The 14,308-nt window shown below is 45.7% G+C and overlaps 1 protein-coding gene across 2 annotated transcripts in view; it reads right to left on the bottom strand.

Moving 5' to 3' along the window:
- Positions 1 to 12,234, bottom strand: part of LOC126262780 (transmembrane protein 209) — a 161,602-nt gene extending 149,368 nt beyond the window's left edge. For both annotated transcript variants that reach the window (XM_049959596.1, XM_049959597.1), the window contains exons 1-2: positions 12,070 to 12,234; positions 11,845 to 11,985 (exon numbers count right to left, since the gene is read on the bottom strand). In XM_049959596.1, coding sequence (XP_049815553.1) covers positions 11,845 to 11,985; positions 12,070 to 12,110 — 182 coding nt within the window. In that variant the 5' untranslated portion in view covers positions 12,111 to 12,234. The remainder of the gene's footprint in view (positions 1 to 11,844; positions 11,986 to 12,069) is intronic.
- Positions 12,235 to 14,308: the final 2,074 nt, after the last annotated feature.

The following is a 14,308-nucleotide window of genomic DNA, read 5'->3' as shown; positions in this document are numbered from 1 at the left end:
AAAAAAGCTTCAAATGACTGACATCATATCACTGGCACTAAGAAACTCGAGAACGCGATCGGCCGAGCACGTGTCATCTGCTAAAATGGATGATATATCAGGCGACAGCTGTAGACGGGCGCGTAACGGAGTAAAATAGGGGCACTCAATTAAAAGGTGTCTTACCGTCCACAGCTGAGAGCAGTGGGGACAGAGTGGGGGAGGATCACCACTTAAAAGATGTCAATGGCTAAAAAGACAGTGCCCTATCCGAAGTCTAGTTAAAATTACCTCCTCCCGATGACGCGTTTGGGAGGAAGAGGTCCAAGCACAGGGAAGAGCTTTCACATCCCGCAATTTATTATGGGGAAGTGTCGACCAATGTGCGTACCATAAAAGAACAACACGACGACATAAAACGCCCGTAGATCGGCGAAGGGAATCGATCGAATAGCTGGCCGCTATATCGGCCGCCTCATTTCCACAGATACCAACGTGTCCTGGGAGCCAGAGGAACGCCACCGAGACACCCCCCAGGTGGAGCAAGCGCTTTGCAGTCCTGAATCCGGTGGACCAGAGGGTGGACAGGGTAGAGAGCTTGGAGACCAGGTAGAGAGCTGAGAGAATCTGAACAGATAACATACTGTATCCGCTGATGGCGGCGGATGTAGTGGACAGCCTGGAGAACAGCGTAAAGCTCCGCAGTACACACCGAACACTGGTCGGGAAGCCGAAATCGATTTGGGGTGTCGCCAACAATATAGGCACTCCCTACACCTAACGATGTTTTCGAACCATCAGTGTAAATAAATGTGGCTTCCTTCATTTGTGCACATAGAGCAGCAAATGCCCGACGATAAACAAGTGAAGGGGTACCATCCTTGGGAAATTGACAAAGGTCACGGAGCAGGCAGATCCGGGGATGGAGCCAAGGCGGTGCTGTACTCCAAGTTGTCAAGATGGTTTTAGGAAAGCGGAAGGAAAGAGAATGGAGCAGTTGACGGAAGCGGACTCCCGGTGGTAGTAGGGAGGAAGGGCGGCCTGCATACCCTACATCCAAGGAGGCGTCAAAAAAAAGGTCATGGGCTGGATTAGCAGGCATGGAAGACAGATGGCTAGCATAAAGACTCAGAAGGACTGCTCGCCGATTGGACAGCGGAGGTTCAGCAGTCTCAGCATAAAGGTTTTCACAGGGCTGGTGTAAAAAGCTCCAGACACTAAACGTAATCCATGGTGGTGGCTAGAGTCGAGACGCCGAAGAATAGACGGCCGAGCAGAGGAGTAGACTATGCTTCCATAGTCCAATTTCGAGCGCACTTAGGCACGATAGAGGCGGAGAAGGACCACTCGGTCCGCTCCCCAGGAGGTACCATTCAGGACACGGAGGGTGTTGAGGGATCGCAGACAGCGAGCCGAAAGATAGGAAACATGGGAGGACCAGCACAGTTTTCTGTCAAACATAAGATCCAAGAATTTAGCAATGTCCGAAAACGGAAGGTTGACAGGTCCTAGATGTAAGGAGGGTGGAAGAAACTCCTTACGTCGCCAAAAATTAACACAAACGGTCTTACTGGGAGAAAAACAGAATCCGGTTTCGATGCTCCAAGAGTGGAGGCGATCGAGACATCCTTGAAGATGTCGTTCAAGAAGGCTGGTCCGTTGAGAGCTGTAGTAGATCGCAAAATCGTCCACAAAGAGTGAGCCCGAGACATCAGGAAGGAGACAATCCATAATTGGATTTATGGCAATGGCAAACAGTACAACACTTAGCACGGAGCCCTGGGGTACCCCATTTTCTTGGGAGAAAGTACGGGAGAGAGTAGTGTTCACCTGCACTCTAAATGTGCGCTCTGCCATAAATTCGTGAAGAAAAAGGGGCAGCCGACCTCGAAAGCCCCAAGAGAACAGTGTGCGGAGGATGCCTGTCAGCCAACAGGTATCGTATGCTCTCTCCAGATCAAAAAAATATTGCTACTGTTTGGCGTTTCCGAAGAAAATTGTTCATGATATAAGTGGAGAGAGCAACAAGATGGTCAACTGCAGAACGATGCTTTCGGAAACCGCATTGGGCAGGTGTTAAAAGACTGCGGGACTCCAGCCACCAAGCTAAACGGCAATTCACCATACGCTCCAAAATCTTACATACACTACTCGTGAGAGAAATGGGGCGATAGCTAGAGGGGAGATGTTTGTCCTTTCCAGGTTTCGGAACAGGAACGACGATAGCTTCCTGCCATCGTCTGGGAAAAGTACTGTCGGTCCAAATTCGATTATAAAGGCGAAGGAGGTAACACAGACTATGGGTTGATAAATGCAGCAACATTTGGATGTGGATACCATCCGGTCCTGGGGCGGAGGAGCGAGAAGAAGAGAGTGCATGTTGGAGTTCCCGCATGGAGAAAACAGTATTATAGCTTTCGCGATTTCGAGAGGAGAAAGCAAGAGGTTGCACTTCCGCTGCACGTTTTTTCGGGAGAAACGCTAGTGGGTAATTTGAAGGGCTCGAAATCCCAGCAAAGTGTTGACCTAGTGAGTTAGAAATTGCGACGGGGTCCACTAACGTATCATGCGCGACAGTGAGCCCAGAGACCGGGGAGAAACTAGGCGCGCCAGATAACTGTCGAATCCGACTCCAAAGTTCCGAGGAGGGAGTGAAGTTGTTAAATGAGCTAGTAAAGAATTTCCAGCTTGCCTTCTTTCTATCGCGGATGATGAGACGGCATCGCGCACGGAACTGCTTATAGCGGATACAGTTGGCCAAAGTAGGATGGTGGCGGAAAACGCGAAGAGCACGTTGACGCTCACGTATTGCGTCACGGCATGCCTCGTTCCACCAAGGAACTGGGGGGCGCTGGGGCAATGCGGAGGTGCGAGGTATTGAACGTTCCGCAGCTGTAAGAATAACGTCTGTAATATGTGTGACCTCATCATTGACGCTAGGAAAGTGACAGTCATCGAATGTCGCTAGAGACAAAAAAAGTGTCCAATCGGCTTGGGCAAACTTTCAGCGTCGCGGGCGCATATATGGCAGTTGAGGCTGCAGTCTAAGGACACATGGAAAGTGGTCATTCGAGTGTGTATCATCAAGGGCGAACCATTCGAAGTGCCGAGCTAGCGGAACAGTACCGACCGAAAGGTCCAAATGAGAGAAATTTGTCGTGGAGGCAGACAAAAATGTAGGGACCCCAGTGTTGAGGCAAACTAGATCCGCTTGGTGGAAGACGTCTAGCAATAGTGAGCCACGCGGACAAGGATGTGGAGATCCCCAAAGCGGGTGGTGGGCATTGAGGTCCCCAACCAGCAAATAGGAGGGGGGGGGGGGGGGGGGTGGAAGCTGACCAAGAAGATGAAGGAGATCAGCTCGTGCCATTGGTGTGGACGATGGAATGTATACAGTACAAAGGGAAAAGTTATATCCATAAAGGGAAAGACAGACAACGACAGCTTGGAAGGAAGTGTTTAACGGGATTGGGTGATAATGGAGAGTATCATGGAGAAGAATCATGAGTCCTCCATGTGCTGGAGTGCCTTCAACAGAGGGGAGATCAAATCGGACAGACTGAAAATGGGGGAGAACAAAGCAGTCATGGGGACGCAGCTTTGTTTCCTGCAGACAGAAGATGACCGACGAGTAGGATCGGAAAAGAATCGACAATTCATCCCGATTGGCTCGAAGGCCGCGGATATTCCAGTGGATAATGGACATGGGGTGAACAGAAAATGGAGGAATATGACCAAGGTTGCCGTCAACTCAGCGACTGCTCAGAGCCTGCGACCGACAGCATGGAATGGCAGTCAGCCGAAGGCAGAAGATCCTGATCCATAGGTTGTTCAGGAGCAGCTCCTGCCACCAGCGATCGGCCGGTTGATCGGCCACCAGCAGTGCGCCTCGGCGACACGGAAGACGGCCGAGGGCGATTACCACCAGCTGGTGCTGTAGATGAGACACGCCTTGGCGGAGAAGGAGATGAACTGGGTTTCTTACTAGCCTTCTTGGAAACATGATGTTTAGATGAAGGAGGAACCGATGGTTGTGAAGTTGGGGTACGTAAAAAATCTTCACGAGTATGCTCTTTTTTCGAAGTCTTGGTGTCTGACTTTTGGGCTCGAGATTTAGCAGAACCCGATGAAGGGTGAGCCATAGAGTGGGCAGGCGAAAGTGGGGAGGTTGAACGGGCGATCTTTGTGCTGGCCAATCTGATGACCGTGGCACTAAAGGTAAGGTCAGAAGTCTGCGTGGCCGCCTCCTTTGTTGGCCGAGGAGAGGCAAGGACAGTGCTGTATCTTCCTGTCTGAGGCACGGTGGGCTGTCGACTGGCGAATAATTTTCGAGCAGCAAAGGTCGACACCTTTTCCTTGACTCTGATTTCCTGAATGAGCTTTTCGTCTTTAAAAATGGGGCAATCACGAGAGGAAGCAGCGTGGTCACCCATACAGTTGATGCAATGAGGGGATGGAAGTGGACAAGCACCCTCATGGGCATCCTTGCCACACGTAACACATTTGGCCGGATTGGAACAGGACTGGCTGGTGTGATTGAACCGCTGACACTGATAGCAACGCGTAGGGTTTGGGATGTAAGGGCGAATGGAAATTATCTCATAGCCTGCTTTGATTTTCGATGGGAGTTGAACTTTGTCAAATGTCAAGAAGACAGTACGGGTTGGAATGATGTTCATGTCAACCCTTTTCATGACTCTATGAACTGCCGTTACGCCCTGGTCAGACAGGTAGTGTTGAATTTCCTCGTCGGACAATCCGTCGAGGGAGCGAGTATAAACGACCCCACGTGATGAATTTAAAGTACGGTGCGGTTCCACCCGGACAGGGAAGGTGCGTAGCAGTGAAGTACACAGCAATTTTTGTGCCTGGAGGGCACTGACTGTTTCTAACAATAAGGTGCCATTTCGTAATCTGGAACAAGACTTTACAGGACCTGCAATTGCGTTGACACCTTTCTGAATAATGAAATGGTTGACCGTGGAGAAGTCGTGACCTTCATCAGACCGAGAAACAACAAGGAACTGTGGCAACGATGGAAGGACTGTCTGTGGCTGAGACTCATTGAACTTACGTTTGTGAGCTGACATAGTAGAAGATGAGGAAACCATTGCGAAAGTATCCCCCATGATTACCGGCGTCTCCAATGGCGCGCTCCTTCCTTGTGGGGGCCCTCTCTGAGGGCACTCCCGCCTTAGGTGATGTTCACACCTCAGGTCACACCTCCCGACAAACGGACGGAGGGACCAATCGCCACTTTCGGAAGGTATCAGCTCGGGTAATCACCCCCTCCCTGGGCCTGGCCGTTACCGGGGGGGGGGGGGGGGGGGGGGGGTACGTATGTGTCCTACCTGTCTACCCGGGGCGGGGAATTACGCGTTACCCCGTCACTGGCTACGCATGGAAATGCGTGGGTCGGCCTTCAGACACACACAGGGAGGAAAAAAGAGAAAGGGAAAGGAAAGAAGAGTGGTCTCAAACGCCGCAGCAGAGAAAAGGGCAAAGAGAAGAGGTAAGGAAAAGAGGAGGACAGAGGAAGGACGAAGACTTGCAAGCGAAGAAAGCAAAGAATTTGTTACAGTTTCGAGTGTCCGTCTCCGGACGTAGGATGTAGGCACAAACCATACTCCCAGATGGGGAGAAAGGGAAGGAAAGAGCCAGAGGTGATGGTGGGGGAGGGGGGGAAGGGGGGGGGGCTCAGATGGGGGATGGGGAAGGATGCGGAAAGGGAAGGTATGCAGCCCGGAAAGGAAGGAAGGCCACATTAGCTCGGGGTCCCGTGCTCGCTACGCATGTATCCACAAAAGAGTTGTGGACCCCCTGGGGGTGAAGGCAAAGATGAAGGCACCGGTGGCAACCTGATTATCCCTCAGATCCCAGTAGAAGCGCCGGACGAAATTGACACCTCGAAGCTCTAAACTGGTGCGTGCAACTCATCGTCAGACTGCAAAGGAAAGTCCCTGTGAAATATGATACCCTGGACCATATTTAAGCTCTTATGGGCCATGAAGCAAACAGAAACATCCCCCAGCTTGGCACAGGAAAGTAGTGCCTGTGACTGGGCAGAGGATGCTGTTTCGATCAAGACCAACTTTGACCGCATTTTGGACAAGCCCCTCCACCTCCTCAAACTTGCCCTCTAAATGCTCCACAAAAAACTGAGGCTTCATCATCATGGATGATTCCCCATCAGCTGTCTAACATACATGGTACTGGAGCGAATAAGAGCCGCTGCCATCCTTAGCCTGACATTCCTGCCACGGTGTGGCCAGGGAGGGGAACGATTTGGGGTTGTACTTTTGTGAATTGAATTGAGCCCGTAATTGTTTAGAGACTGCTGGTGTTTGACCACCAGCAAGAGACGACATACTACGCTTCATGGCACGTCATCTGCCCTGATGCCACCCACTTCAACCAGGAGCCCTCCTCATGGGCGCCACCCTGCAGCTGCAAAGGCCACCTGGCTGGATGGCCATTGCTGGGAGTCCTGACAATGCCCCTGGGTGACTGGCATCTACTCCTTGGCATACATGGGGAGTAAACGGCACAGGCATCAACGGAGCGGAGCGATCCATGTGTGGGTCAGGGCTACAACCAACAGGGTACATAGTGGCCCCACCACAACGGACTGGGTATCATGCTGGATATCAGGCGCAAATGAGCTAAGAAGAAGTACATTATTGACAGCGCAGAAAGCGATACAGCACAGGGGATGGAGGAAGATGCGCCCCAGATGGTGACCTCGCCCAACAGCTGGAGAATGAACGGAAGTGCAGATTCACATCGACAAAGAATGCAAGAGGTCTCAGCGCATGATGGACACCATGAACCGTGTAAGGCGCCCTTCCCCAATTGGCTTGCTCTTCGGGAAAATTCTGAAAAATGGAGGTCAAACCCTACAGGGGACCATCACGTGAGGCTCCTTTTAGTTGCCTCATATGAGAGGCAGGAATACCTCGGACCTATTCTAACCCCGGGACCTGCAGGGGGGTACAAAATTTCTGTATATGCAGATACAAATCAAAGACTTGACAATCCACACTAGGGAGTGCAGGTGTGGTGCACGTATCATTTCACTTAGACGTGCACAATTCAAATAAGGTCAAAAAGTGCAGGTTGAACCTACAGATAGTGGACATTGGCTTTCACTTAAGTTGTAATATTGATATGGCATCTGACATCATATGGGGACTAACAAAAATAGAACAGAACATTGGCAACATCTATTTTACTTCCATTTTTTGACTGCAGATTGTGGTGAGGATGAGCTGCAGCATAGCCCAACGTCTACCAAGATCTAAGTTGACTTGAAAGACAACAATTTGCTTCAAGGTTGGAGAATCCAATGATTGTGATATCACAACAAGTCTAATTCACTTTATGTTGCATGCTTTTTGTGTGTTTGGATTTTGAAAGATACCAGCCATTACATCTTGTCCTTGAAGGGAAAATACAAGGGAACTCATCGCTGAAGAACATTTGGAGATGGTACAATCAGACATCAGAAGATTCCTTCCAGGCTGTAACATCACATGTAGAGCTGGCAATGAGGACTGCCAACTGCCATCAGGAGATAACGTCTTAAGGACGTCTAAAATGGGCATCAGTGATCATGACACAGTTGCAGCAACAATAATTACCAAAGAAAACTAAAATATGTAAGTATATCTAAAAACAAAGATGATGTGACTTACCAAATGAAAGTGCTGGCAGGTCGACAGACACAAAAACAAACACAAACATACACACAAAATTCTAGCTTTCGCAACCAACGGTTGCTTCGTCAGGAAAGAGGGAAGGAGAAGGAAAGATGAAAGGATGTGGGTTTTAAGGGAGAGGGTAAGGAGTCATTCCAATCCTGGGAGCGGAAAGACTTACCTTGGGGGAAAAAAGGACAGGTATACACTCGCGCACACACACACACACACATCCATCCGCACATACACAGACGCAAGCAGACATTTGTAAAGGCAAAGAGTTTGAGCAGAGATGTCAGTCGAGGCGGAAGTACAGACGCAAAGATGTTGTTGAATGACAGGTGAGGTATGAGCGGCGGCAACTTGAAATTAGCAGAGGTTGAGGCCTGGTGGTTAACGGGAAGAGAGGGTATACTGAAGGGCTAGTTCCCATCTCTGTAGTTCTGACAGGTTGGTGTTAGTGGGAAGTATCCAGATAAGCCGGACGTTTAACACTGTGCCAAGATGTGCTGGCCGTGCATCAAGGCATGTTTAGCCACAGGGTGATCCTCATTACCAACAAACACTGTCTGCCTGTGTCCATTCATGCGAGTGGACAGTTTGTTGCTGGTCATTCCCACATAGAAAGCTTCACAGTGTAGGCAGGTCAGTTGGTAAATCACGTGGGTGCTTTCACACGTGGCTCTGCCTTTGATCGTGTACACCTTCCGGGTTACAGGACTGGAGTAGGTGGTGGTGGGGGGGTGCATGGGACAGGTTTTACAGCGGGGGCGGTTACAAGGGTAGGAGCCAGAGGGTAGGGAAAGTGGTTTGGGGATTTCATAGGGATGAACTAAGAGGTTACAAAGGTTTCCTCCCCCCTCCACCAAGAGTGTCTTTCCGCCGTCCACCTAACCTTCGTAACCTCTTAGTTCATTCCTATGAAATCCCCAAACCACCTTCCCTACCCTCTGGCTCCTACCCTTGTAACCGCCCCCGCTGTAAAACCTGTCCCATGCACCCCCCCACCACCACCTACTCCAGTCCTGTAACCCGGAAGGTGTACACGATCAAAGGCAGAGCCACGTGTGAAAGCACCCACGTGATTTACCAACTGACCTGCCTACACTGTGAAGCTTTCTATGTGGGAATGACCAGCAACAAACTGTCCATTCGCATGAATGGACACAGGCAGACAGTGTTTGTTGGTAATGAGGATCACCCTGTGGCTAAACATGCCTTGGTGCACGGCCAGTACATCTTGGCACAGTGTTACACTGTACGGGTTATCTGGATACTTCCCACTAACACCAACCTGTCAGATCTCCGGAGATGGGAACTTGCCCTTCAGTATATCCTCTCCTCTCGTTATCCGCCAGGCCTCAACCTCCGCTAATTTCAAGGTACCGCCGCTCATACCTCACCTGTCTTTCAACATCTTTGCCTCTGTACTTCCACCTCGACTGACATCTCTGCCCGAACTCTTTGCCTTTACAAATGTCTGCTTGTGTCTGTGTATGTGCAGATGGATATGTGTGTGCGTGCGAGAGTATACCTGTGCTTTTTTCCCCCAAGGTAAGTCTTTCCGCTCCCGGGATTGGAATGACTCCTTACCCTCTCCCTTAAAACCCACATCCTTTCGTCTTTCCTTCTCCTTCCCTCTTTCCCGACGAAGTAACCGTTGGTTGCGAAAGCTAGAATTTTGTGTGTATGTTTGTGTTTGTTTGTGTGTCTGCCGACTTGCCAGCACTTTCATTTGGTAAGTCACATCATCTTTGTTTTTAGATATATTTTTCCTACGTGGAATGTTTCCCTCTATTATAAAAATATGTAAGTAGATTTATATGTTCAGTAGACTAGATAATGAGGCAGTATTGTGATATATCAAGGTGAAACTTTAAACATTTAAGGCCGAGCTTAGGGCAGAAGCACGCAGTGGAACTGTGAATGAATTCTTGAGGTATAGTTGATTGAGTAATCGATGCACATAGTATGTAGCTAGATGCTTATTGAAAAACCACCTATCACAAAACAGAAAGAAATCAGATCACTGATGCAAAAGTTAGTGTCCAGACACTTATTGATTATAAAGGAACTGAATTCGAGTAGCAAAGCAAAAGTAGAAACGTTCAATGCCATTTTCAAATGTTTCTTTATACAGAAAGATGTTTTGAGTACTGCATCAGTTTATTTCTCATGCTATGACCTTTCACAAGCAAACTACCAAGGGTTCCCAAAACATTGGTTGTGTAAAACCCAAACTGCATTTTTTTCACTACATCCTAAAAGCCCTCAATGAGAGCAATCAGATAGATGCAGTATTTCTTGTATTTCAAACAGCATTTGATTTGGCACAACAAAGTTTAATAACAAAAGCACAAATATGTAGTAGACAATAAAATTTAGGATTGCATGAAGGATTGGGATTCTGGCTATACATAATCTATATTAATGCCCTGGCAGACAATATTAAAAGTAACCTCCGTCTTTCTGAAGATCATACTGTTATCCATAATGAAATACTGTCGGGAAAAAAGTTTCACAACATTCATTTGGTGCTTGACAAGGTTCCTAAATGGCACAAAGATTGGTAATTTGCTTTCAAATCTTCAGGAATGTAAAATTTTGCTCTTCACATAATGCAGTGGCTGTTATATCAATGAGTCACAACTGCAATCAGTAAACTCATGCATGTACCTGAGAGTAACAATTTGTGGGGATATGAGATGGAATAATCACATAGGTTTATTCAAAGGTAGGGCAAGTAACAGACTCCAGTTCAGTGGTAGCCTACTGGAAAATTGCAACTGCTCTACAAAGGAACTTGCTTACAAAATTATTGTGCAATCCATCTTACAATATTGGTCAAGTGGGTGAAAGCCATACCAAACAGGAGTAGCCTACCTGGGAAGACTAAACATAAAGAAAATAGCTCATACAATTAGGCACAGAAATGCCGAAAAACCTCAAATGAAAGACCTTTGAAGACAAAACTTTCTCACAAATGCCTAATTACAATGTTTCTAGAACTAGTACCACTTATACAGGGTACAAAACAATAAGAATATAGGCTACTAACATATGAGACTAAATCCTAAAATATGGTACAACTGAAAGTGACTTTTGTCACACAGTCCACAGTGATTTGCAGAGCATTTATGTCAAAAGTAATTTTCATTTTCTTGTCCACAGGACTAACAGGTTTATTGCCCACACATTTAATTATATCCGTTTTGGTTTCAGAAAGACAGAATAAACTCATAACAGTTATGGAAAAGCTTGATACACTACCATTACACAAACTGGAACACTTTTCACTTTTCAGTCAACAGTGTCTTGCTGATCCATCAACATCATGAACACTGATAAATACAAAAACAAGGAGGGGTGTTGTGTCAACAGTGAAGTCTTTAGAAACTGAGCACAAGCTTGGGTTACAAAAGGATGAGGAAAGAAATCACCCTCTCTCTTCAAGGGTACCATTCCAGCTTTGGTCTGGAGCAATTTGGGTAAATCACAGAAAAATCTAAATCAGAAAGGCCAGCCATACATTTCAACCCTCCCTAGTATGATACCAGCGTGCTAACCACTGCAGAACATCTTTTGGTGTGATAAACATAGCAACCTATAGTATAATTTTCATCCAACCTTAAACCATCTGTTACGTTTCTGGCAGCCTGCCACTAGCATACACTTGTTACACACACATAATTTATATGGGGTCAATGCCAATTAATGATTGTATAAGCACAATACACTGGGGAAACAAGCTATGTTCTTCATTAAGAATTGCTGAACATGCCCAAAAAAATTTGAAGGAAATTAGCAAAACTATCCCTAGTTGACTATTACATACTTTCATTACACAGCATAGAATTATTAGAGAAACATCCCGGAGTTAGATACCTACTGACAGAATATATTTCTGTACGTGGGCTGAACGACCATCATACAATAAAATGCACTATAGTACAAAGCGGTGGGATGATTCATATCGAAAAAGGAGTCATCATCATGTAAAAAGAGTTACGTAAAATAAAGGGGTCGATTAGTTTCATTTTGGATCAATTATGGTTTCTGCAGAATTCTGATTAAATTCCCTAGCGGCATCTGTGGCAGTTCGATATCATTCATACAAACGTCTCTCTGGACAGGCCAGTAGGGCCTATTTTATATTGTGAACACTTACATATCATATATAAGAAACGAAAAGCCCGTTGCATTTACCGCACCCCACATCAAGTTTGATTTTGCTCGGTGCGCAACTTGTGTCAGTTGAAGAGTCTTTTCCAGAAGAGGGGTTTTTATCCCAGGAGAAATAGTTCCACTTCTGAAAAACAATTAAAACCGAGATGAATTAACAAGCAGACCGAAACCGAAAATGAAATTCATTTATAATTTCTTTCAAATATACCTGTTATTTACAAATGACACGTAACTGTCTTCGGCAGACATTTTAAGACTACAGTTTTTATTATGTTTTGGTATACTAAATTCGCAAATGAGACACACCAACAAAAATTTCAAACATAACCTCCCCAAACTTGGACTCCCGCCACACAAACACGCCACTGTTCTCCATTCACACTTCTCTTCGTTTACCAACATTGGCCAATGAAATATACCTTTCCTGGCTTGTAATTCACGTCCAAAAAGTTTCTATACTTATCATTAAAATATAACAGAATTTCCTTTGCTCAGTACCATTCACAACGAAACATTTACGTGAAATAAAATTATGAAATTACCAATTCCACATTCAATAACGATACTTGATAATAGCTTCCACACTTCAAATAAATCAAATAGCGATGTTTCAGTTGCAAAAAAAAGTCATATATTTGAATCGTAATTTCATAAAAATTAAAAAAATGATAGAATCAGCACCAACATTTTTGGCCTGAAATTTACACAACTGGAATGTTTCTACATGTCATTTGTCGTCTTTATGTTAAACAGTGGTACTGTATTCTTTTAAGTGGCCGATTCTCACTGCGCGTCAATGGAGCAGAGCAGTATGGCATCTTCTGCACTGCCATTACTATTACAATCACACTCTGCAAACTCTTGAGAGGTGCATAGTAGAACATACTTTTCATTGGATTACATATTAGGCTTTCACCCCATTCCATTCACGTATCAAGCGCCAGCCATTCAGACTTTTCGTAATTTCCACTACGCTCTCTTCTAGGTGAAACAAACCTGTGCCCATTCACTCTACTAAACTTTCCATACGTCAGTACCCCTATTAGTACCACACACTTGAGCAATATTCTATGCCATCCTAGAAGCGTTTGGTAAGCAACCACCTTTGTTGACTTACTGGTGCAACATTATTTTTTTTTTGTTTATTTAATAATTCGTGTTCCGTTGATCCAGTACACAAGAGAATTGCATGGATATATAACGAGTCATAATTATATATGAGGACAGTACTTACAGACACTAATAGATACAAATCGTAATACGTGTATAGGATCAACATCTTCTGATGGTTACAAGCTTGGGCGTTTCTAATAGTGGCCAGAGGTATAAAACAATAAAATAATAAATAAAAATTATTCCACATTACAAATTTGATAGAAATGAATTACGTCATTAGCCTGAAAGAAGATTTCGATGCTGACGTAGCGAGGCAGAGTGGGGATCGGCTATCTTCAAATTGTTACCACATTTACACAGCACAATCTACGTATCTCGATGGGCTTCTTGTCTGCTCGTTGTCACTGTCTGTCGTAGCAGGTGCCATCCAGGTGGTGCAAAGGAGCATTAAAGAAATTACCACCTAATACCTACCAGATAGAGGCCGCAAAAGACTAGTTAAAAATCAGGTCCTGAAAGTTCATAATAAATATCGGGTATTTGGGTTCTACCTTCTTATAGCAAGATGTTTAAAGTTCTATTGTCTACTTACTGCCACTAAGACTAATGAAATAGCTATCAAGTCCGCGTTAATATTGTCTCTGCAAGTTTACAGTTATAAAGATGTGCTACACATAATCACACGAAAGCAGCCAGAAATTTTGCAGGTTCGACCCGAATATTATTCACGATCGAAACAGTCAATGACCCACAACATTACACATTCGGTCGTTTCAGTGGCCGTCACAAATGTGAAGCTTGCCATACGAATTTTCTTAGTTCAACCACAATATTTTACACACTGCTACCCTTCACAAGGAAGCACACAAAATTACCAAATATTCACTAAAATGTTTCCCACTCAAGTCGCTTTCTATTAAGACCCCTGTAAACGATCAAAAGTGTTTGACAAAATCGCTGTTGCCTAACCATGGGTTTGTCAAGCAAGCCCGAGCGGTTCACCAATGTTTATCAGTCCAAGGGGAGCCGGAACGATGAAAATGACAAAATTAACGTTTCTTGGTTTTTCCATTATAAAATTACTTGGAGTTTTCTCAATAAAACAAATCAAGTTTCACCCTTCTAAGCAAATTCTAAGATTGTTTTTTTACCGCTACAAAGTTGATGCGCTGCGTAAACGGTTGTAGCGCCTTGGTGTGTCACCTCTGATGGCGCCGCTCGCTGACTGCAAGCAGCGGAATTAGACAGTGTTTTGTTTTCCAACGTAGTATGGCTTTATCTCTGTGACAAGTGACTGTTAATATCGGTAAATATAAATGCTATACCGTGTG

Source organism: Schistocerca nitens, chromosome 6 (genome assembly GCF_023898315.1).
Source record: "Schistocerca nitens isolate TAMUIC-IGC-003100 chromosome 6, iqSchNite1.1, whole genome shotgun sequence".
NCBI classification, from domain to species: domain Eukaryota; kingdom Metazoa; phylum Arthropoda; class Insecta; order Orthoptera; family Acrididae; genus Schistocerca; species Schistocerca nitens.
The sequence above is the reverse complement of the archived record's forward strand: the minus strand, read 5'-3'. Positions and strand labels throughout refer to the sequence as shown.